This window comes from Cucurbita moschata, unplaced genomic scaffold (assembly GCF_002738365.1).
Source record: "Cucurbita moschata cultivar Rifu unplaced genomic scaffold, Cmos_1.0 Cmo_Scf00032, whole genome shotgun sequence".
Taxonomy (NCBI): domain Eukaryota; kingdom Viridiplantae; phylum Streptophyta; class Magnoliopsida; order Cucurbitales; family Cucurbitaceae; genus Cucurbita; species Cucurbita moschata.
In genome coordinates, this window is record NW_019268548.1 from 1,819,499 (window position 1) to 1,843,726 (window position 24,228).

A 24,228-nucleotide genomic window follows, 5' to 3' on the forward strand; every position below is an offset into this window, starting at 1 on the left:
AAAAAAAAAAAAAAAAAAGAAGTTTCGCATATTTTGTCCAACTCAAAAGTGAGAAACGAGATTGTTGCCTCAACAACCGGTGTGGGTGTTAGAGTATTGACAAGATCTTTTTCATAAAAAAAAATAATAATTAGACTAATAATTTATTCAAATTCATCGAAAATAGAATATTTATTTAAAAGATTATATTATCCACCAAAAAATTAGTTATTTTATAATATATATATATATATATATATAGATATAGATATTATAAAAGTAGGTGGCAGGTGAGTCAAGCGAAACCGAGTGAAGAAATGAAAGAATTATTCGCGCGGCCTTGTGGACGGTCAAGATCTTTCCAAGAAACATCAAGACTACTTGGTTCACACACGCGTGTGGTGATTGGAATTTATGTGCGTCGCAGGTAACTCTAGCATTTCGGTTTGTTTATATATAACGATCACATATGAAATTCCATTCATGCCCAAGTTCAGATGCTCAAAGTGATCAAGGACATAAAATTACGATTTTGTTGTTTTTTATTTCCCTAAAAGAGGAAGGAAGGGGGAAAAAACTCTCTCCGTCGAAGCAAGAATCTGATAACGCCGCCGCCGCTGCCGCCGCCGGGATATGGATAGTTTCGGAAATGATTGCATGAATTACTTCGGGAGTGATATCTTCATACCAACGGAAGAGCTCGACAGGTCTTTTATTTTTGCTCTACTTCTCTATTTTCTGTCTTTTGAAAATGTTGATCTGTGGAGTGAGGATTCAGGGAATTTGTAACTCGAATTTGACGCCGGTGTTTTGATTAAGACAGTTGGGGATTCGACGAGCCGGTTTCCGGATACTACGATTCGAGTTCGCCGGAGGGAGTTCTGTCGTCGTCTTCGGCTACGAAGAACATAGCATCGGAGAGGAATAGGAGAAGGAAGCTTAACGAGAGGCTTTTTGCGCTCCGATCGGTCGTTCCTAATATAACTAAGGTTAGGATCGAGTTACTTGTGTTCGATTTCCGTAATTAGTTCCTAGCTCTCTTTTTGGAGTTCTGGATTTTGAAATTAATCAATCGAGAAATGGATTGAGCAGATGGATAAGGCTTCCATTATAAAAGATGCAATCGATTACATCCAAGATTTACATGAGCAAGAGAGGAGGGTTCAAACTGAAATTTCCGAGCTCGAATCAGGAAAGTTTAAGATAACAGGGTGTGAATTTGACCAGGAGCTTCCCTTGTTGCTCAGACCTAAGAGGAAGAAAACTGAGAAGTACTTCAGTTATGGATCTCCTGCTTCAAGAACTTCCCCCATTGAAGTCCAGGATGTAAGTTTCCATCTCTCTTGCTCTCCTTAAAATTTTCAACAAATCAATTGATTTGGGGATTTTGAATTGAGGGGAATGTGAATTGCAGCTTAGTGTAACATACATGGGGGACAGAACAATAGCGGTGAGCATGACATGCTGCAAAAGAGCAGATTCAATGGTTAAACTCTGTGAAGTCTTTGAATCACTGAAGCTCAAGATCATCACTGCCAATATTTCTGCTGTCTCTGGAAGGCTTTTGAAGACTGTCTTCATTGAGGTAAACTACCTTCTCCCCCTCTTGATATTCCATCAAATTAAATGAATCCGCTCCCTAACATGAATTCAAAAATCTGTATACTCCCTAATAGCCACTAGAATTTGGTACACTTGAGACATCTAACAGTGAAAAACGTGTCTGCTTCACCAAATAAAATAATTTCCCCCTCTTTTTGTTCTAAGAAATCCAAACTGAGTCAGCTGAATCAAGTCAATACAAAAAATAAATGGAGAAGTGTCTTTAAGAGAAAAAGTAGGAAATTGGGCATGTTTTCTGGGATCTTTGAACCATTGAGATACAATAATCGTAAGCCATGTGCTACCGTACACATAGGCATAATGGATCCTCAAAATTTGGGTGGTCTTAGTGGAATGCTTCTTTTTCTTCGTTAGCCTTTGTTATTATCATGTCCCTTTCTTTGACCAGTTTTGTGCTGTGCCTCGTTTATTTTGTGGGTCGAATTTAAAATGTGCTTTAAAGTTATTCTCTCCCTTTTTTTGCTTAATTTTCTCTCAAGGGTGCATAAAATATTTTGATTTTTTAATTTAATGATATTTAAATATATATATATATTTTTAATTTTATTCAACTTATGGATAGTATGGGTTTATGGTTGTGGATAATTGTTTTTAAAAATTGCTTTGAATAATTTATCCGACAAGCAATCATTTTTCCTTTATCCGCGGGCCAGACTGTCTCATGTTTTTCTTTTCTTTTTTACGTTCAACTTGTGTCCTTATGTTTTTTTTTTTTTTAAAATAAAAGTGGGACATTTTGTTACTCATTTAAAGAGAATTCCAAAAATGTATTAAGGAATAAATTATATTTTAGAAATAATCTCTGAATGATATAGGAAATTTAAAAACTAAATATTCTGTCTGGTAACTTTTTAAACCATATATCACACTAGACTCCATTTTGAAAAATGAAAAAACAAACGACTCAAAAAATACAGGGTTAGAGAAAAAGGTGAACGACATGAAATTTGTAAGTATTCATGTTTGAAACTCTATTTTCAAGTGAAACTTTCTTTTTCATTGAAATACTAAATATGAAGATCTTTGAATAATACATTATCTTTGAAGATCTCCCAGTTTCTTTTTTTATTATTTATTTTAACTTTGAATTCAGCAAAATGGGTAGAAATTCAAACTTTTGGCCTCTCGGTCAAAAATTGGACTCATCTTCATTTTAGTTAGAAATTGGGAGAAATTGGGAGGTGTTTTCATTTTTAAAAGGCACTTAAAAATACAGCACAAAATGGGGCATAGACTACGCTTTGATTGATTTTGAATGAAGAAAGTTAGAGGAGGTGGGTCTAAGAGAGCTGTTCATCCAGACAAAGGTAAAATTATAGGAAACAAAAGATAGGATATGCAAATAAAGAACGGGACAGAATTAACTGTGGACTCATTGTCAATAAAGCCCCTTAAACAAAGTGGAAGATCCAGTTGTGATGCAATTTTGGTGAGGTTGGTAATGACAGCATTTTGCCATTACCTCACCTCACCTCACCATCCCCACACCTTCGGAAAATGTAATTTTGTTGACACACTTTTAATGATTGTGCTTTCAATTATATGAACTTTTCATGTTAAGCTAGTGGTAACTTTATATTACATTAATAAGGTTTTATATTTTCTGGAGCTAACTGCATATAGGTGTCTTTGTCACAAGGCAGGGAATTATATAGATACACCTATCGAACCATGTTGATAGATAGTACACAACTCTAGCGCACCTTTTTGTTGGATCATTTATTTGGAACGATGAAATCCAAAACAAGTAGTTTGTTGATTGATTAACCTAGAAGAATAGTTACAGCCCCATTTTAAGCCTTGTGGAGCCATCAATTTTGTGGTTTTTATTCACTTTAGCAATATTAGATTATGATTAGCAATATTAGTGTTCCTACTTGAGATAGTTATGATTAGCTTTAGCTTTCACCATCTTCTAGAGAGGAAAAAAGAGAAACAGGAAAGAAAATGGTAATAATTGATGTTGTTGTGCCACTTAACTGTGTCTAAATCGGCTTAAGAAGAATCCAAAACCCTTCCCAAGACGAACTCCAAGATCTAATTAAAATTATCCTTTGTTCTGGAATTGCAGGCTGAGAAAGAGGAGAGGGATTACTTGAAAATTAAAATAGAAACAGCAATTGCAGGTCTTAATGATCCACATAGCCCCATGAGTATCTGAGAGTTGGAAACTGGTTCTCTCACTCCCTGATCAGAGTTTTCCATTTTGCTCTTTCTTGGGGTTGTCGTCATGTCACATGATTTGTTTTCCTTGATGAGAGAGTTCTCCTTTCAGGAGTTTCCGAGAGTTTTTTTCTTGGTCCAAGAAGATATCAAATGTAAGAGTGTAGAATCTTCCATGTAAAATTGTCCATGTCGAATGGTTTGAATGAGTATCAACACAATAATGTGCTTGAGTTTCTATATTTTCTGGATCTACGATATTCCTCAATCATCATCAAGGTTGCAATATATCCAATTCTCGACACTTTTTTATGAAAAAGAAGAGTGAACTTCGCCTATTCAACCAATCTGTAATACTGGGAGTGTGACATAATAAGAGAAGATATTGAAATGGGTTGACATACCTCAGGAATGGTCTGAACTCCTGTTGTTTCACCCTGATGTACGAAGCGACCATCTAAGGATAAAAGATAAGGAAAAATAGTGAAGGTCAGTCTAAATGATAACTAAGTATTGAGAACATGGGTCTGATACCACGTTTTTCAATCAATCATGGATCAAATAGAACTATGATAGTAAGACTAACGTAGAACAATTTTTCAAGCCTTGAAGACAAAATTGTAAGACTTTCAAATTCATGGATCAAATAGAACTATCATTCAAATCTCACAGACCAAAAAGATCATTTTACTGGCAAAATGAAACAATGTAGCTTAAAACATATGTGATTCAACTCGAAGACGGAGAACTAAGGGAGCTTAAAACATAATCTCCTGGATGAGCGTTGGATTTCAACAGAGTCGTTGAAATCCCTCATTCTTGAACATAGAAGAAACCGTGTGGCAAAAAGTTCTAATGAGCCATTCCTGTTAAAAAATTGCATTAAGACCAAAAAAGTGTTCATATCTGTAGAGCACATGAATTACGTACCATAGTAGCAGGATATCTTTAGGGATCACCAGCCATAGTTTCCTCGTGTTTCAGCCTTTGTTTGTAGACCCCTCGCACGCCTCTCGGTTAATTCTGTCTCTTTTTGCTTCATATCATAATACAACGAAGTGATTTGATGCTTTCTCTTGTGCAACTTTGAAGGCTTCCCCTTTGTTGAGGTAGGCTACAGAAACGGAGATGCAGGCAAACATAACAGTGCAGTAGAGATAAAATTATTTTTTATGAAAAAACTTGACACTTTTATTTGAGAAAAAAAATGGATGAAAGAATTCAAGGGCCCACAAAAAGCTGACAACCTACCCAACTCATCCTATAATTCCTTCCTGTCTGTCTGGGAGGCCCATAAACTCCAGGCACCCGAGGACACTGAAAAGAACCCTCTAACCACTCCCAAATATTTGGCAATTGAGGCGTCCCATATTATGATAATACCTCAAAAGGTGTGAGATCCCTACCTCGGACACATTTTAAAATCGTGAGGCTGCTGACAACGATATACAACAAGCTAAAACGGACAATATCTACTGGGGTGAGTTTAGACTGCATCTTTCTTCTGGACAATGACCTCTTTAACCGATCTCCTGCTCCTTACACCTCAAACCTCTTACATTCCAAGAAATCACTTCCATTTTAAACAATGTGAAACCCTGCTTTTTATCTGTTGTTTTCCTTCCCTCATAACTAACGGACCACTGCAATCTCTTGAGCTCCTTATCAGCCAAAATTAGAGAAGTGGGTCGCAAAGGATAAGTCTTCCCTTCCTTCTCATGCCAATTGGAGAAAAAGAACAACTTTAGATTTCTCACATACATTGACTAATCTCACAACCCAACTACATTTAGCTGCAAAATTATATTTTTCAAAATACTTAGCCACCAGCCACGACATTTGAACCCAAAACCCTATATATTTATGCACAAAAATCCAAATAAAAGCTCTATGGAAGGGCGATTTCACCATCCTAGCGCTACATAACATAGAACCACATTGTATGTTATTGGCGATGAAGTTATAAGTGACATACCTGGTAAGAAGGACCAGAAGCAATTCCAGTTAACTTGACCTGGTCCTGCCTCGGTCGATTCTTAATCAAGTCCTCCTGCTCCACCTCAAGTATTTCCGGCGGAACCTCATTCCTTCTTCTCTTCTCAGGTATTCTAACAGCATTTTCAGTGTCCACCATTGCGGGCTGACAGCCAGGGTCACTCCCGTATGGGATGCGATCACCATAGTTACCATGACTCTCATAACTTTTATAGTCACTAGCGATCGTAGCTTGCATAATTCCATGCATTTTGTTCTGCACCGAAATGGTAAGTTGCAGCATTCTCGTTGTTCTCCCCGGGATTAGCATCATTCTGCTCAACGCCTCTGTAATTTACAAAACTGTCGTAGTTTTCAGTACTGTGATCAATCTTTTGAGTGCTGCCCGAATTATCAGAAGACGATACCCGAACATCTGTATCGAGAATCGATCTTCGCCGAGAGCCTGAACTCGAAATAACTCCCAACGTTGTCGAATTCCATGCATTTTCAACGTTGTCGAGGATTGAGATGCCTTTCTGCGCCTTATTTCTTCTTCTTCTTCATTGTCGTCGTCGTCCTCCTCGTCTTCGTCCAATTTCAGCAAAGAAGAGTTAACGGGTGGCTTAAATACGACAACCTTTTTTTGGCTGGGACTCCGAGGATGAGGGATTTGATTTAGGTTCCTGCAACTTCGTCGAATTAGGTTGTGGAAGGGAAGAAAACATGGATACTGATTCCGTGAGATCACCGTCACCGGTACCATCCATCACCATCAAATCGAGAACTAGAAATCGAAATCGAAGACTTCGTAGGGCTCCCCATGGGCCGTGGAAGGGAAGAGAAAAAAGAGGAAGGTTTAATCGAAGCGGCACCTAATTTTGTTGCCGAGAGCGAATCTCCTTCCTCTACGTCTTCGTTATCATCGTCAAAGAAACCAGTTGGCAGAGAAGGCAGGAAGATTGTTTGGGCTGGGGAATGGATTGGAAGAGGGAAGAAGATTTAGGCAGGGCGGAAGAGACGAGGAGAAAGATGAGTTTCTCTGAGGCTTGCTAATTGAAGACGGTGGCTGCTGCGGCGGTTGGTGGTGTTGCTGCCGTTCTTCGTCGTCGTCGGTGGCGTAGTTGGCTAACAGTGACTCCATGAGAAGCGCAGAGAGACGGAGAGATGGCGGGCTTTGGGAAGTAGCGACGCGGTTTTCTTTTTAAACTGACTATTATTATTATTATTATTATTTTTTTAAATTTAATCTTAAATGGTTAGATGAACAATATTATCCAACATAAACTCTAATGACTTTGGTTTGGGATAATAACTCTAATGACTTTGGTTTGGGATAATAACTCATCAGGATCCTCGCAAGGTTGATAATAGTGAACAAACCATCCCTTAAACCCTAAATAAATTAAAGTTTGGGATAATAACTCTAATGACTTTGGATTGGGATAATAACTCATCAAGATCCTCCCAAGGTTGATAATAGTGAACAAACCATCCCTTAAACCCTAAATAAAATTTTAATTTCTCGTCCTTAAAAGATGAGATTTTTCACAAATGTTTGGTTCTGAATTGAAACGATTTGATAAAAATATTGGATTATAAATAAACTTTTGTTTGATTCTTTTTGATAAATTCTTCCTCCTTCGCGCCAATTCTGTCTGAAAATATGTGTCCATGCCCTAATTTCTGTTCCTCTTTACAAGTGCGTATTGGCAACAAGTTCTTTCTCCAGCTCGTCGCGTTCTAACAACTGGCGATCTAGCTTCTGTGGATGGATTCTTCAGTGGAGGATTGTTCTTCCGATACGCTTGGGTTTATGGAGCTTGCTATTCTTCAGGTGAGTAGCCTTCCTGTCGAAGACGGTGAATTTTTGTTTCATAATACTCTCGTTTAACTGTTCTGATTTCGTTCCAAATAGCTCCAGGCTCGTTGGAGTTCGCATTTTTTTAACGAATGCTTGACCGTTGTTGATTGAAATATTTACATGGTATTTTGATCCCTGGGTCCAATTTTTGTATGAAATATAGTTCTTCCTTTGATGATTCTATCCCATGCGGGTATCCTTGAAATTGTTGGTTCTAAATCATACTTTTTCGTGAACGTTGGGATCATGGGAATCAAAAATCAGTATTTGGGGGTTGAGGAAAATGGAGACCGGAAAATTTAAGATTAGGTTTGGCTGGGTGGAAATGTGAGATCCTACATCGGTTGGAGAGGGGAACGAAACAAAGGATATGGAAACCTCTCTCTAATTGACATATTTTAAAACTGTGAGGTTGACGGCGATATGTAATGGAACAAAGCAGATAATATTCGTTAGCGGTGGGCTTAGGCTGGAGTGTGTCTATATCAGATTTGGAACTGAGACGAGTGAGTTCGTTTATGGCCGTCTATTTTTGGATGGGGTTGCTTGTTCTGTTCATCTGAAAGCTTCTTCTAGACACATTATATTGTCATCCAACTTAAATGTTTGTCTTAACGGTGGAGATTTATTTATGTTATATTAACTCAATACTTTTCCATGTCATGGCAGGCCAAACTCGCACTAAACAGCCTTGAAGTGCCTGTGGGGTAAGCTTTTGTCTTTTTTTTACCATTATTGCCGGCAAGATCTGCTGTGTTGCAAATTGAATTTACCGTTTGATGCATTTTCAAGAGGAGGATGTATCAACATTCCACCTCTATGCGCATGTTGACAAATAATTCTTGCTTTAACCCAAGGGTTGAAACTAAGTTGAAAATGATTATTCTTCTTCTAACTTGAATCAAATGAAGAGATTGCTGTTATCTAATTATTCTTGTTGTTCAGCTGTGTGATTGTTGAAGATGGGATGGTCATTGCCACTGGAAGAAACCGCACTAACGAGACCCGAAATGTAATCCATCATGGTTCCTATCTTTTTCCCACGTTTTCTTAATAAACATAATTTTCAATGTTAGTTTGTGGTTGACGTCAATTTAAGGCAGCCTTTTTTGGGTTCTGTTCATTTATCATAAGCTCGAACATAAGCTAGCTAGAACATCTGCACTATCCCATTAAAAAGAAAGAAGGAAGAATTACAATGTTAAACCTGCTTCTGTAGTTTAGATTTAAAGGAAGGGTACACGGGCATTACCCCAAGCCCGTTTTGCTTACAATGTTTATATGCTTTCTTCTGTACGCTGTAGGCTACCAGACATGCAGAGATGGAAGCGATCGATATCCTGATTGAGGCATGGCAGAGGGATGGACTTTCAACCTCAGAAGTGGCTGATAAATTCTCGAAGTGCAAACTTTATGTTACCTGTGAACCATGCATTATGTGTGCTTCTGCCCTATCAATACTCGGTATGTTTTCTTTACCCTTTTATTTTATTTTTCTCGTTTCTCATTCCAGAGGGGCAACTGTTTGCCAAGAGGGTCATAGGTCATTGTTACCTTTCACTTAACTTCACTGAATATGGTTTATTCATTGTTAGTGGATCTCCTGTTTTAGGTATAAAGGAAGTATATTATGGTTGTGCAAATGATAAATTTGGTGGATGTGGATCTGTATTGTCGCTTCACTTAGGTAGCCGGGAGGCGCCTACAAGGTTTGTTTCTTTATCTACCATGATCAGATTTTAGTTTTGGGGCGATGATCTCTTTGTTCTTCTTGAACACACTGCTGCAGTTAGTTGTTCACCTTTCCAAATTGAACTATATTTTTATGTAATTGTCTTTTAAATGCTTGCAAGCTATCAATTCACGTGCTTCCTTTTAACTGGATATTCTTCAACGATAGGTTAAGTATTAAGAGAACCTAAATTCATCTAGCATTATTTACGTTTTGCACTATCCTCCCACATGAAGAAAATGTTAGTTTAGATTTTTGGGAGGGCTGATAATTTGAAATCGTAAAGGAAGTTGTAACGGCCCAAGCCTACCACTAGCAGATATTGTCCTCTTTGGGCTTTTCCTTTTGGACTTCTCCTCAAGGTTTTTAAAACGCGTTTACAAGGGAGAGGTTTCCACACCCTTATAAAGAATGATTCGTTCTCTTCCCCAACCAATATGGGATCTCACAATCCACCCTCCTTCGGGGCCCAGCGTCCTTGCTGGCACACCGCCTCATGTCCGCCCTCTATCAGGGCTCAGCCTCCTCGCTGGCACATTGCCTGGCGTCTAGCTCTAATGCCATTTGGAACGGCTCAAGCCCACTGCTAGCAGATATTGTCCTCTTTGACCTTTCCTTTATGGCTTCCCCTCAAGGTTTTTAAAACGCGTCTACTAAGGAGAGGTTTCCACATCCTTACAAAGAATGCTTCGTTCTCCTCCCCAACCAATGTGGGATCTCACAGAAGTCCTTTCCTATTCGTCTATTAATTTATGTATTACCTTTCAAAGTCATGATCTAAATCTCTTTAATTTGTTACGACAGTAGTAATGGGCAAGGAAGGGGATTCAAATGTACTGCAGGAATTATGGCATCCGAAGCAGTTGCTCTTTTTCGAACTTTTTACGAACAGGGGAATCCCAATGGTATGTGGAATCATTTGATAAACTGATCTGCATGATTTGCATATTTGTGAGATTTTAGCTCTCTTGGATCGAGAGACAGAAAAATTTATTGCATCTTAGAGGTCTCATTGATAGTGGTAGTGTTTTTTTGCAGCTCCAAAGCCTCACAGGCTCCTTGGTAACCATCAGGCGGGTCAATGAGAGAAATGAGGTCACTTTTGCTTATGATTCTGTTCCTGTCAAAAGAGCTTTTGAAACTGGCAAAGGCATCCCCATGTAGTTCATATCTCAAACAATGGAGTTTTGAGCTTGAAGGTACCAACCTCGAGGTCATTGCTATACAATCTGAGAGTATGATATTTCTATCCACTTAGCATTGGTAACTGCTACCTGAACTACTCCTGTATATATGTTTATAACGATTCAAATGTTCTCTCAGATTGTAATTAAATGGTTTACATCTACTGTGACTCAATTTTCAGCATCAACCAGAAAATATTCCTCGAATCAAATGTCTGCAAATAGATTATGCTGGAAATTCATATTGGTAGGGGGGTAGTAGTGATTGAAGCAGAGATGTTGATGTGTGAGGAACGAGAGAAGATTGAAGAGAAAACAAAAGACCTGAGGAAAATCTTCCACAGAATATGGTGGCTTACAATTATCACTTTCTAGTGCCTAATATGAGCTTAGTTCAATAGTTTAGGTATCTCTACTTCTTTCCATCGTCATAAACGCAAGTGTATTGAACCATTTATTTGTCACAACTTGTGCACACATGTTCCTAACACGGACCATTTTGTTGACGGAATCAAGTATCGTTTGTATTCTCCATTAGTGTCTATACTATACGTTACTCAAAATAAATCGACCTCCGATACGTTGTGTATGTTGATTTTGAACAGTTGTCACTAAACGATTGTAACAATAATTCTTGAATGATTATTCACGTGATTTGAACTTTGATCTAAAAGATATATAAATGTGATTGTATAAGCGAATGTAATCTATAAAAGGAAGAATTGGATGTTTAAATATACAATTTTTTTTTTTTTTGGCAAGTTTCATAGGCTTTGTCCACCCGTACAAAAGCCCAATGAATTATAGCTGTCAAATACACACCCATTGGGAATCATCAATTATTTTTGGTCATTCTTCATCTCTCTTTGTAGAGCTTTGCATTTTACAAACGAGACTGCTCCAATATGCAAAATGGGTGATCTTCACAGCCAATATGAAAACTTGCGTCTTTTCTACTACATAAGCACAGATGTTGTCTTCTCTGGAATATAAAAGGAAAAAAAATGGGCAATAAAAGCGCATAATTTTGAAGTAGATGAATCCGGGATTCTGAGTGGGGAAGGAGCAGAAGAGAAGCGAAGCATTTTCACAACTGGGCTGATCATTCAAAAGAGCTGGCTGATCGTATGCTTCTTCTGGTTAGTTTAATCTTTTCCTCTCTACTTAGGAATCGGAAACAAAGCGTAGTTTAATCTTTTCCTTCAATCGCTGGTTGCTTGTGTTTAAACTTCATTTGTTATTTGAATGGATTCTTCAGCAGTATTTGAGTATTATAAAACGCTCTGCTATGATAGATTTTCTGGTGTGGCTGTTCTACTCGACGAAACCTTAAGAATTACATGCCGCAGTCTATTACGATATAAATTTGTATAATATTGTTCTTCATGCTGCTCGATAATGTGAAGTTGGATGGCTGGTTATTATTCGTTGAGTATGAACATTTAGGGTTAAATGTTTTGGAGTTGGGAAGATAGGGCCGAATAGACAGATTTTGGTGAGTTCCTGATTCTAGATGAATGATCGGATGTGCTCCACTTCTCAAGAAATGCTTATTTTGTTTGCTCTTGAAATTCGCAGATGTGCCGCCATTGTGATGGATTCTCTCATAATGGATGCAGAAAAGCTGGGCCAATCGTAGAGGAAAACAAGAACGATGGTGATTTTCTTTGCTTAAATTCTTCTAGGGCCTTTCCCCAGATATCAACTGTTAGTGCGATGCCTGAAGATTCAAAATATAATGTGGTATACACGAGAAGAAAACTGCGAGGCAATTCTGATTCCAGGTTGTGGGCTATTGAGACAGATTGTATATCTTTGATTAGTTGCGATGGTCAACAAGCTGCAGCTTCTCGACATAACCACAAAAGGAAAATTGTTGGAAATGTTTTCCCTTCTTTTCCTGTTTACGATGGAAAAGCTCGAGTTTCAGAATGGGAATCGGTCGATGGTTGTACAATTGGGGATGGGCACGGTTCTGAGAGAATGCTTAATAATGGCCTGCAAAAAAGTTTGGAGGTTGATAGCATAAATGATAGCTGCTCGTCATCTAAGTCGAACATGGAACTTGTTTCGACTTCGAAGAAAGTTGAAGTGGATGACACAGGTGAGTGCTCCTCTTCTAGTATTCGAGTTATGGAGGATATGGAGGAGGATATATCAGGAAGAGATCTATGCATCTCTATCCTTAGAAGCAATGGACTTTTGTCTTCTATGGCTCATGCTTCTGAGGAAGAAAGTGATTTTAGAAGCGAAAATAATTGTTTTCGATTGTGCAAAACTTGTGGCTCTTCGGATTCAGTCTTGAAGATGTTAATTTGTGATCATTGTGAAGATGCATTTCACGTCTCGTGTTGCAATCATCGCATGAAGAAAGTGATGAATGATGAGTGGTATTGCAATTCATGTCTGAAGAAGAATCATAAAATTTTGAAGGACGTCATTATGAAGAAATTGGCGAACACCTCGAGTAGAAATGGATATTCTAAGGGCGAATCAAATTCCGTAGCATTGATGTTGAAGGACACAGAACCTTATACAACTGGTGTTCGGATTGGCAAAGGTTTTCAAGCAGAAGTCCCAGATTGGTCTGGCCCGATATCGGAGTATGTTATTTTCTTCAATTATATAGTTTTTCTTCATACAAACATGAAATACATTAAAGAAGTTAGATTATAATCAGAAAAAAGTTACATTTACACCAATACAGAGCATGCAAGATAATTAAACCAATAAAACTATCAAAAGTAGAGAAAGAGTCTGAAGAGTTCTGTCATTTCTTTCGCCCCAAAGGAACCAAATGATAACTCTAATGAAGGCAAGCCACAAAGTCTTCACACCTCGGAAAAGATGACCGACCTCAAGAACGGAGGTAAGAAGATCATAAATGCTATTGGCAAATGTAAGGACCACCCAAAAGCATCTAGAATTAGAGACCAAAATCTAGAAGCAAAGGAGCAATGTGCAAAAAGATGATAGAATGCTCGTAATTAGATGCACACACAATGCACCCAGATGGAGAAGATAAAGATAGGATATACACCTTTGTAGTCGATCCACTGTATCAATAGCACCAAGACTAAGGTCCCAAAAGAAAATTTTAATCTTCTTTGGGGAAACATCTTTCCAAAGAGATTGAACTGTGTTGGATGAATTAAGGGGCCAATATGTGGATTGTGAGATCCCATATCGGTTGGAGAGGGGAACGAAACATTCCTTATAAGGGTGTGGAAACCTCTCACATAGTAGACGCGTTTTAAAACTGTGAGGCTGACGGCGATACATAACGAGCTAAAGCGGATAATATCTGCTAGTAGTAAGTTTAGACCGTTACAAAACAGGAGTCATTAATAGTTAGGATATTGACCAGGTATAAGGAAGTTAGGGAAGTGGTGTCATAAGGTGGCTGACTAACACTACGCCAAGTTATTCTATCTAGCCGACCCACTCACTTCATGTTTGTTTTGATCCATAGGAGGGCGACCTTGATGATATAGGAAGAAAAGTTTTCCTTTCATTTAGAAGAAGACAAGAAATTTTCGAGTATTCTTGTTAAGGAAACATATCCCTGCTCTCTAAATGGCTTTAGAGATTTACCATGGAAAAGGAGGCTCATTGGAAGAAGGTGGTGGCTGTCAAGTATGGTGTCCTCAAATGTGGATGGTGGTCTCTCCCTAATATCACCATGAAGTCAGGAGGACCTTGGAGAGATATACTCAAAGTTAAAGATGTGTTGGCTTCTAGAATTAGCTTTATTATGAGTAATGATCTTAATACCAAAATGTGGGAGAATAACAAGAACCTCATTATCAATCAAGTTTGCAACCCCTCGTATGCTACGTGGGACCTTAGTTTGTAAGAAACCTCAATGATTAGTTCGCTCCCGGACTCCACCCCCTCAAGAGAAGGATGCTGGCCGAGGTAGAGCTGGCTCCAGCTTAACCTATACTTTCTTGAGGCTTGCCCCAACATCTAACATCTAAATCAATTGTTGGCAGGCTAGAAAAGGAACTAGCCCAGCCTCTAAAATCAAGCTTTGCGTGGTATGCCCTGCCTATTCACTCGGGCAATGCTCTGAACACGTAAGTGTGCAGTTCCGCCCCCTTCTCCCATGTTGAGTCACAGGCAGCGCCTCGGAAAGCACGGACAAGCCTCATGCTGGGAAACTTGACTGAACCACCAACTTAAAATTTTTGGTTCATTAAGTGATTTAACATGATACTAGATAAGAGATCTATGTTCACACCCCTGTATTTCATTTCCTTTCTGATTAATATTAATTTCCACTTGTTGGGTCTTCTACAAATTCTCAAACCCACAAGTGAGGGGAGTGTTAAATTATTGATACAAGACTAAATTTACAGTAGTCTATAACCCATAAGTGAGGCGTATAGTGGCATAAGCTACTTGAACCCGAACCCGAACCCTGTTAGTTATCTCAAAGAGAAAAGTAAAGATAAGAATTACATTTCTTACAATAGAGCCTTTACTTGACATGATAAGGAGAAAATATGCATTTCTTCCATTTCCTTATAGCATTTATTTCTTTTGGGCTGATGTAGTGATAATGATGCCATCGGTGAGCGACTGGAAATGCATCCTTCAGAACCTTTGCTAATGCATGTAAGGCATCGATTTGCTTGTGTTAATTTTCATTCAGTAACAGAGTTTGTAAATCAATGAAAAAATAGTGACTTGGCTTTCTACTTCCCGACCAACAAAACATTAGGAGCTGAGTACCAATAAACCTTGTAGATCGAGCACTATCGGAAATTGGCTTCAATGTCAACAAGTTATGAACGGAGTGGGCGGTGTTAATTCAACCATTTGTGGCAAGTGGCGCAGGTTAGGAAAATGATCTACTCTCTCCCTAATATCTTGTTTGCATTTTGGAACATAAAATTTGTTCTACATGATCCCATTTGCCATTACATTAACAAGTTCACTTGTTTCTGCTCAACTTTGTTCATGATTTTGAATCTTTAGTTGATTTTGTGAACGTGCCAAATCCTGAGTTACGATTTATTTTTCATTTAAAACTTGGCATCGTAGGGCTCCTCTTTTCGAAGTCCAAACTGATGACTGGGAATGCTTCTGCTCCATGCTTTGGGATCCAACACATGCTGATTGTGCTGTACCTCAGGTGAACTGACCTCAATACTGGGTCTCTCTTTTGATCTTGTGTACATAGTTCTTGGCAACACCATGCTCTTTTAGGAATTCGCATTATTTTCAAATGGCCATAGTAAAATCTTGGATGCTCATTCATATGTTTATTATTCGGCAATATGGCACCTAACATCTCAAGATGTGAGATCCCATATTCATTGGAGAGGAGAACGAAGCGTTCCTTATAAGGGTGTGGAAACCTCTCCTTAGTAGACGCGTTTTAAAAATTGTGAGGCTGATAATGATACATAACGAGCCAAAGCAGACAATATCTGCTAACGGTGGACTTGGGTCGTTACAAATGGCATCAGAGTTAGACATCGGACGGTGTGCGAGCGAGGAAGCTGGCCCCCAAGGGGGTGAATTGTGAGATCCCACATTGATTGGAGAGGAGAACGAAGCATTCCTTGTAAGGGTGTAAAAACCTCTACCTAGTAGACGTGTTTTAAAAACCATGAGGCAGACAACGATATGTAACGGGCCAAAGCAGACAATATCTGCTAGCGGTGGGCTTGGGCTGTTACACAAGATTTGCCTGTGGAAGGAGCGTTCAAAAACATTTTTTGGTTATCTTCTCAACCCGTGTAGTTCTAAGATTCCCGTAGATTTCTTATCACTACCCACCTACATAGTATATTAAAACTTCAAACTCACAACCAAATATAGTAAGGTAAGACAATTGTTCCATGAGATTAGTTGAGCTCTAAATAGAGGATTTGGGCTTCTGTATTCATTAATTATTATTACCAAATTCATTTGTGAGTCATATTTTTCACTGAGAGAGCTTTGTGCTCCATTATTGCAGGAACTGGAAACGGTTCAAGTTTTAAAGCAGTTGAAGTACATTGAGATGGTACTGTCATTTCTCTCACGTAGTATTTACACTACATGTGCTTTTGTGTATGGTTCAGATAATGTTAATTCCTCTCTCTCTCTCTGTCACTGTAGTTGAGGCCTCGGTTAGCTTCCAAAAGACGGAAATTGGATGAGACCAAGAGCAGAAGTGATGTGCAGAACCTTACAGAACACAAAACTTGATATGGTGAGAACTGCTTGATAGTTTCAAGTGTCATAACACCATATTTCTTACAAAATCAAGCCATTCAGATTAAAATCGAGTCGTATTCTCTACTTCGAGAAGCATTGTGATAGTAATATCTTGTATGTTGTAAATGAATGACTAAATATGATGTGTTAGCCATTTACCCTCTTCTTCTGCTGCCTTTTTGTCTCTTTTTCTCTTGGAGAACGTCTGTTAAGAGAAAAGTGGGTAAATGGGAGTTGCTTTTTGTTGATGAGTAGAGAAATGAGATGGAATAGTTCAAGATCTTTTGCACTTCTGTGTTTATCTTAGTTGCTGAAGTTTGATTGAATACTGATAGATAGTAAAGTACTTAAACGATATCGTTTATTTCCAATCTTTTCCTAGGGAGTATAGTTTCATGGGCTTTGGGGTGTGATTTTGACAGCAGAAGTGTTGGAACTAGAGAAGTCTGGATTGTCCCTTTGTTGAAAATGTCTCAAAATATACTGTAGGGGAGGCACAGGCACAGTATCAACTCTCCACCATCTTTGGGCCCTGTAGCCTAAGTGAGCTACTTGTAGTACATGCGTGGGTCACAGTAAGGGCAAACGTGCCGAGATGAGTGTCTTGAGCGACCTCCTTTGAAATTGGTTGTAAGGGGAAGACAAAAATGAGAACCAAGAAGACAAAAAAATTTAAGACTAGTTGTCTGATGTTCGATGTGAATATTCATTAAAAATAATCTATCAGAAGAGAGATTTTCACCGAAAAAAGTAATCGACCTAATGTTGTAAATCAGTAGTGTATATATAGGACGATGGAGTGTAATGCCTTCAAATGGGGGAGTTGCTTGTCTTGCTAATATAGCAAGTATCGAAGGTATTGTATTTATTTGTTATTTTCCAATTCTGTACTGAATCAGAAAATGATATGATCCCTACCTTATTGACCGCAACTTCTGTATTTATTATTGAGTATGTAAACTTGTTTATCACACCCGACCCTCCCAAAAATTGGAGCTCACAAGAGAAAATAGTTTAACTCATTAATTTTACCATAATTAGAGTCCAATATCTTTGCACGAGTCCACAATCACTTTAATAATTGGCTGCTTCCCAGCATTTTAATAGAATTAGAAAATGTAACATCATTGTAATCCTTGAGATTACTTTTAACATCTTGAAGAAATGAAAGACAACCATTTGCATTTGAAGCCAGCAGCAATAGTATTGTAGGCCATTGACAAAGCACGGACCAGAGAAATATGAGTATGGGGGAGGATCGTGTGCAAGAAAGTAAACAAAACAACCATGAACTTGTTCTGCGACTCAAAGATGGTTGCCATATATGATTAAAAACTCACAGAAAAGTCTGTTTATTTCCTCAATGATTGCAAGTTTCAGCCAGTAGCAAACAAGATACAGAAACAATCGGGAAACAAATTATTGACCAGAGACACCTTTGAGGCACCTTCACCCTGCAAAAATAACAAAAACGTATAAAAGGGAAGTTTAGGAATACAATTGAACTAAATCTGAATCTCCAGCATCAAAAGAGACGTGATTTTACGATACAGTCACAAGTATAAGTATAAGCAAGATTTAAGAGCCTGCACAAACAATCATGCTAGGAAAAAGCATACATCTTGTGTTTTTTTGGTAATGGGGAGGTTATCACAACCCAAGTCAACTAGAACCAACTCAAAACCAAATGACTTTGGATGAGGATTGATTTAAGTCTTCGATCGTTATAGGTATCCAAAATACAATCGAGATGGATGTTTGTTGTCCCAACCATTTTTCTAAGTTCCGATCCCTATAGGAAAAGGGATAATTTATAACAAAGTTTTCATGTCGTTGATTCCTAGGTGTAGTGCTTCTTCCCCTCTACTACCTATTTTTACTAGTGGAGTAGGGTTGACTTAATCCATAGGGTACACCATTCGCTCCATCTGCAGTTACTTGCACAGAATACACTGAAAAAAGGCTTAAACTCTGCCAAGGTAATCCATACTCAGACACCTAGCATGGTACTTTGTTGCCTTAAATATCCTTTAGATACTTGTTACCGTACTCTTGCAATCACCCTACTATCGCCTCCCCGCTAGGCCATGTAAGCAGTCAAAGCACAAAAGTTAGTCTTGGTGGCACCAACATTCCAGGAGTTAAACGTCAAGCCTACAAGCCTATGAGTTTTGTAAAGCCAAGTACATATGCCCTTAGGGTCATGTTATGGGCTGTAAACCTGGAAGCTTTACATTTGAGAAGTCATATTCAAGGTCAGCCAGACACAAACAACTCAAGACCACAGGCTGTGCCAGAATTAGAAGAAAGCACCTAAAACAGGTTCTATGAGAACAAAAAACATAAATACAGATAATGCAACAATCTACTGGAAATGGGTTTGGTAATATAAACAAGAGAATAAATAAATAAAACCGAAAAATGTAATAGATCCTTTTAATCCAAATAGTTGGTTCGGGCAGGGAAGAATAACACATTCTTCGACTATAGTTTCTTTTTCTCCAGATCAAAATGGCGTGAGAAAAATAGACGCTTGGAAGATTTCACGATACAAAAAGGAAAAACTTCTATAAATGTATCATGTGCTGAATGCTCTCATAAAATTAACAGACCACACGGGAAACAGTATGCATTACTAGTAATCACACAAACAAAACAAAACAAAAAAGAAGGTTGACTAAGAAGATCATTTGAGTACCAGCATCGAATAAATACAACATGATCATTGGTTTACGGGTCCAAATCTCAGAAAATGAAGGGGAAACAAACAAAAATCAGAGGAAACAAACTGAATCGCGGCAACCAAAGTTAGTTGACACGATAATGACAATGAAAAACGGAAACAAATTCCACCTATCCGAGAGTATTCGAAGTTTCAGAACAAAAATATCCATTTCAATAGATGCATGACCCAACTCTAATCGATCAATCCATGAAAAACCCGTCTATAGAAATCATAATTGCTCAACCTAATGTAAACACAAACACTGCACACTGAAATCCATACCTCAAAAGATAAAGAACTCAATCAGTGGCCACCATGCTCTTTGGCGTGTTGCTGATGTGCAAGATGGCGCCGTTCCTCAGGGAGCGCCAAAAGATAGGAAAGGATCATACCGCCAAAGCAAACATGGAGCAGAGGGTCAATAGAACCGGTCTGAATATACTTCGCGTTATAATTGTCAAGACCTCTCTGCACTGCCTTCTTAACATAATCAACGGAGAGCATCGGCTTCACGTACGCCGGCAGCTCCTTAACTTTCAAACCCTTAATTTCGGAGTAGAATTGCCTCATTGCCATCTCTGCCTCGAATTTCAGAGCAAACCAAAACCAAGCCCTAGCCCTAAGATCCAAGATCGGGATCGAAACTCGAGAAGAAACCCCTAAACAAGCGAGAGAGATCAATTAGGCGAAAACAAAAGAACTCAACAGATGTAACATTTGCTCACATAAGAATGGATGGTGTTTCAATCATGGCCGTTGAGTAATTTGGCCCCACTTTTCAATTTAACGTTCAGGATTTTGACAAATGGTCGTTGGAGATTGGCTTCAGTTCTCTGTTTAGACTAATCTCGATCGTACACGTTTGCATTGACTTCTAGTCAATAGCGTTAGATCAATAATTAATTTATCAACATTAGTCTCCATTTTATAAAAACATCCATATAATATCGTTGACTTGCATTTCTAGGGAAATTTAAAGAATCCAATGAAAAAAATACAAATTAAAAATAAATGCTAATATTTTATAAAATAAATTAAAAAATACACGTTTATTTGAATTAACCGTATGTATTTTCTTATAATTTAAAAGAAAATAAATATTATACTAATATTCAAGTAAGTTATAATTTCAAAAAATAAAATATTTAAATTTGTGCTTTACCTTGAGGCTTTAAAAAGGAGAAGGTTTCCACGCTCTTACTGGTGGTTTGTTCTCCTCCCAATAAAATGTGATGTTTTATTCACACTATTTTTATCCTAAAAAAATTATAATTAATATTATTAATATTCTTGGTCAAGGTCAACTTCAAAGGGGAAAGCTCTAAACAAAAATAGAGAAAAAAAAATTAAAAATGGCAATTTCCGAATAAATAATTAATGAAATATAAAAACGTTTAAAAATGGAAATAGGTATTTCTAATTTTTGACATTTTTACAACTCAAAATCCTATTTTAAGTATGTTTACACGACAGTAAACAAATACCGCCAATATTTTAGGCGCAATTTAAGACATTTTAATTATTTTCCAAATAACTCTACAAAAATATGTTTGTATATATATATATATATTTCAGATAAATCAGTATTTTTTAAAAAATTATTTTTGGGGGAGTAATAACTCAACTGGAATAAATACTGCGAAGAGGTCAAGTTCTAATCTGAAATATTTGTCGAACTGAAGGAAAAATTCAGAATACTCATCTTGGAATCTGAAGTTCTTCGCACATCCGTAGCGAAAAGGTTAGGAAGGAGAGAATTCTTTGATTTGTAGCGTGGGAATTTCATCTGGGTTCTTCGGATGGCTCGAATTTTGTCTCAATCTCAATCTTTCATTTCCTCCAAGATGCAATCTGCGCCTTTGAAGTTATTGCTGTTGATTCCGTCTTCCTTTGTTCTCGGTCATCGGAACCGCTCTACACGTTCTGGTAAGGCCAAGTTCATCGAAATTGACCTTGAATCGTCCTCTTTCGGGGCTGATTCAGAGGTTCTTGCTATTAGGAAGCTGGATGATTTTGTTGAGAGGATTATCGTTGAGCGATCGACTCCTGATTGGGTTCCGTTTGTGCCTGGTTCGTCATTTTGGGTTCCTCCTCGTCGTACTAAGCCACGGAAGGTGGTCGACCTGTTCGATAAATTGGTTGAACCGCTCTCCAAAGAGGTGTCCCCTTCACTTGCTAACTCTCGTGGTTGGCCCTGCTTAGATTTCTTCGCCAAAGGTATATATAAAATCTACGCATTTTTTCCCTATCGCGTTATGTTATACGATTGATATTTGTTTAGCGGTTGATTAATGCGGGGATTGATGATTGAAAGTGGTGATTGTTCGGGGTTATTAATTCTATCGCTTGTATTGATTTGGTGAACCGACTGAAGATTATGTGGTGCTTGGAATTTGTGTTATTTGCTATTACTTCAGCGTGATAGAATTGCTGGATGTTCTTATAAATTGAAGTGGTAAATCAGCCTTCCTCCTGTACAAATTGCTACTGCTTTGTTCGTGCATTTGAATTGGGGTGATGCTTGTGATAGCTTTATTTGATGACTTTGGCTGATCTAATTCGAATTGTATCAATTAGGGAACAGCCGTGTCATGTTCATTAGGTATTATGATGCAATAGCTAGCTGCCCTTAAAAGCTTTGGTTCTTTAGGTTGCAGGGGTTGTTCTTGTGTCTTATAGTTACCAAAATTGCGCCGTAGAAGCCTACTGCAGGGTTTCATTTATCTGTGACCAAGTTTTATGTGTGAATAAAGTTCTTACGGAGTATTGCCCAAACAAGTGGCTAATGTAATTACAGAACAAAGTAGTTTGTATCACTATGACACCATACACATTGGGTTACTGCAATTTCACACAAAAAAATTTGATGTGAACAGTTAGAGGATCGCCAATGTTAAAATGCCTTGACAATGTCTTGAGATTTTAGCTGAATCTTAATTCAGAATCATACTTTGCTGCTGTAGTCTGGATGTAAAATATGCAAGGCCCGAGGGAATATTGTATGAAAATTTATGATTAATGTCAACTGATTACTAGTCACGTGATTTTGTAGTTTCGAGTTGTTAAAAATAACTCGAAAGTCTAGATAACAAAGGCTAGTGCTTTTGATGACATTTAGATTGCAAATTTTCGATTCAGCGGACATTACTTAATTACACAAACTATTCAAATTGTACCTATAGAAGGTAATAGAACAAGCCTTCACTTTGTTGCCTTTTTCTTCATCTATCGCCCCCTGTTTCTTGAGGAATGTGAAATGTTCCGAGTCATTATAGAGAGTGTCATTTGCTCGAACCTCCAACTTATAGATCTGTTTCCTTTCATTGTCTCTTCATTTTTGTCTAATTCCAGTTTCTCTATTTCTTGTTATCAGACCTAGTTCAGGTAGCTGGTTGAGATATGGGAAAATGGTCTGATAATTGTGTGTATTGGCATAGCCATTTGATTTAGTGTAGTTATGACCATTTCATGGTTTATCTGGCCTTAGAATGCAAAACTTTTTTAGTGAGACAAGACAAGCTTTCGATACGGTGTAGGATAGTGTTTCTTTCGTCTAGGTATGGTGCCTTGTCCAAGCAGAAGTATTATTTCAACCATTTCGCCTTAAAAACTGAGCTTATTTGCAGACCATAAAGGCCTATTTTGAACTTTTTGTACCATTTATATTCATGGAATGATGATATTTTTCCTTGGAATAGGGTCTATATCTGGAGCAACTCGGCTGGCTCCAGTAGATACCGAGTTCGACGCTTCAAATGAGGTGGAGTTGGAGATCGAGGTGAAGACATCAACAATCACAGATAACTCAAACCAGCCTGAGGATTGAGAAATATGAACCTCATACCTCATTCACTAATGCAGTTGGGTAGGTAAATTTGGCATTGTTAACCAAGTCCACCGTGTTGAAGTATCTGATATATTATGTGCAGATGGTCTAGCAAGCCAAGGCTCTGTTCTTAATTCATATAGTTCACCTATGCAGGATCATTAGATGGTTGTCAGAGATTCGAGAGACCGAATAGAGTGGAAAGTGACGATGACGACGTGAGGTCGGAGAGAAATGGAATGGCTCTACAGATGGTTCCAGTTCGGAGTTCACTTCCATTTGCTTCGTCTCGACCCGCCTTGTCTATTTAAATCCCCCCAAACTTATGGTTGTTTATGCTTAGTTGTTTTTGGACCGACCGAGTACTTTAGGATCTCCAAATTCACCAGCTTGTTATTTAAATGAGGTGAATTCTCAGGTTCTTGTCGTCCCCTCCACCCCTGTCCTATCAAATCTATACACACAGCCACAGTAAGAAATTTTGCTTATGCATGTATAAAAGTAACTGATAAATTGTTTTACATTTCAAATGCCTGTAAGATCAATCTCAGTTTGTAGTTGCAGTAATTTCCATACTGCATGAAACTTTTGTGCTATAGGTATAAGAAGTTCTCTTTTATAGGTTTGTGTTGCTGTAACACTGAAGATCTGCCTCTTCTGTACTGTTCTATGGAAGGAAGGTTGTATGATCTGTTAGGGACAGTAGTCGCAATGCCCTATAATTTGGTCGAATGCTAGGATCGCCTTGCTTCTCCACTTTTCGATAATTTGTAATCGAATGAATTGAATGATCCAAAACCCGATTATTGGAGAATCTTTTTATTATAAAAACAAAGATTAGAAAAGAAAAAATAAATAAATCTAGGAGTGGTCTTCTCGAGGTTAGTGCAAATAACCATCGACTTGATGTTATTGTAATAGAAGTGTAGCCTATTTGTCCCGTTC

General features: G+C 38.1%; 5 protein-coding genes and 1 pseudogene across 11 annotated transcripts; 4 read left to right on the forward strand and 2 right to left on the reverse strand.

Annotated features, from left to right (window-relative positions):
• The first annotated feature begins 446 nt into the window (after positions 1–446).
• LOC111430100 (transcription factor bHLH35-like) lies at positions 447–4,003 on the forward strand. Its single transcript, XM_023066256.1, has 5 exons — positions 447–686; positions 803–968; positions 1,072–1,305; positions 1,394–1,564; positions 3,674–4,003. The coding sequence occupies exons 1-5, from the start codon at positions 613–615 to the stop codon at positions 3,761–3,763; spliced, it is 735 nt and encodes a 244-aa protein (XP_022922024.1). The 5' UTR covers positions 447–612; the 3' UTR covers positions 3,764–4,003.
• On the reverse strand, positions 3,537–6,949 carry LOC111430097 (annotated as a pseudogene).
• A 493-nt stretch (positions 6,950–7,442) lies between these two features.
• On the forward strand, positions 7,443–11,158 carry LOC111430101 (tRNA-specific adenosine deaminase 2-like). 2 transcript variants are annotated; one of them, XM_023066257.1, is made up of 8 exons: positions 7,443–7,576; positions 8,273–8,310; positions 8,549–8,615; positions 8,908–9,067; positions 9,216–9,312; positions 10,140–10,240; positions 10,374–10,598; positions 10,702–11,158. In XM_023066257.1, exons 1-7 carry the CDS (start codon positions 7,511–7,513, stop codon positions 10,418–10,420), a joined length of 576 nt encoding a protein of 191 aa, XP_022922025.1. In that variant the 5' UTR covers positions 7,443–7,510; the 3' UTR covers positions 10,421–10,598; positions 10,702–11,158. The 2 variants fall into 2 exon arrangements, with proteins under 2 accessions (XP_022922025.1, XP_022922026.1); XM_023066258.1 differs by having other exon boundaries at positions 10,143–10,240.
• On the forward strand, positions 10,454–17,183 carry LOC111430096. Of its 5 annotated transcripts, none has more exons than XM_023066251.1 (9): positions 10,454–10,534; positions 11,392–11,658; positions 12,098–13,122; positions 15,079–15,139; positions 15,246–15,361; positions 15,569–15,659; positions 16,491–16,538; positions 16,634–16,727; positions 17,115–17,183. In XM_023066251.1, the coding sequence occupies exons 2-8, from the start codon at positions 11,647–11,649 to the stop codon at positions 16,721–16,723; spliced, it is 1,443 nt and encodes a 480-aa protein (XP_022922019.1). In that variant the 5' UTR covers positions 10,454–10,534; positions 11,392–11,646; the 3' UTR covers positions 16,724–16,727; positions 17,115–17,183. The 5 variants fall into 5 exon arrangements, with proteins under 5 accessions (XP_022922019.1, XP_022922020.1, XP_022922021.1 ...); XM_023066252.1 differs by having other exon boundaries at positions 17,155–17,183; XM_023066253.1 differs by having other exon boundaries at positions 17,158–17,178.
• A 658-nt stretch (positions 17,184–17,841) lies between these two features.
• LOC111430103 lies at positions 17,842–20,169 on the reverse strand. Its single transcript, XM_023066262.1, has 2 exons — positions 19,740–20,169; positions 17,842–18,186 (listed from the first exon to the last, which is right to left on the reverse strand). The coding sequence occupies exon 1, from the start codon at positions 20,031–20,033 to the stop codon at positions 19,761–19,763; it is 273 nt and encodes a 90-aa protein (XP_022922030.1). The 5' UTR covers positions 20,034–20,169; the 3' UTR covers positions 17,842–18,186; positions 19,740–19,760.
• An 893-nt stretch (positions 20,170–21,062) lies between these two features.
• On the forward strand, positions 21,063–23,858 carry LOC111430102. Of its 2 annotated transcripts, none has more exons than XM_023066261.1 (3): positions 21,063–21,674; positions 23,156–23,326; positions 23,440–23,858. In XM_023066261.1, exons 1-2 carry the CDS (start codon positions 21,257–21,259, stop codon positions 23,281–23,283), a joined length of 546 nt encoding a protein of 181 aa, XP_022922029.1. In that variant the 5' UTR covers positions 21,063–21,256; the 3' UTR covers positions 23,284–23,326; positions 23,440–23,858. The 2 variants fall into 2 exon arrangements, with proteins under 2 accessions (XP_022922029.1, XP_022922028.1); XM_023066260.1 differs by having other exon boundaries at positions 23,156–23,322.
• The last annotated feature ends 370 nt before the right edge of the window (positions 23,859–24,228 follow it).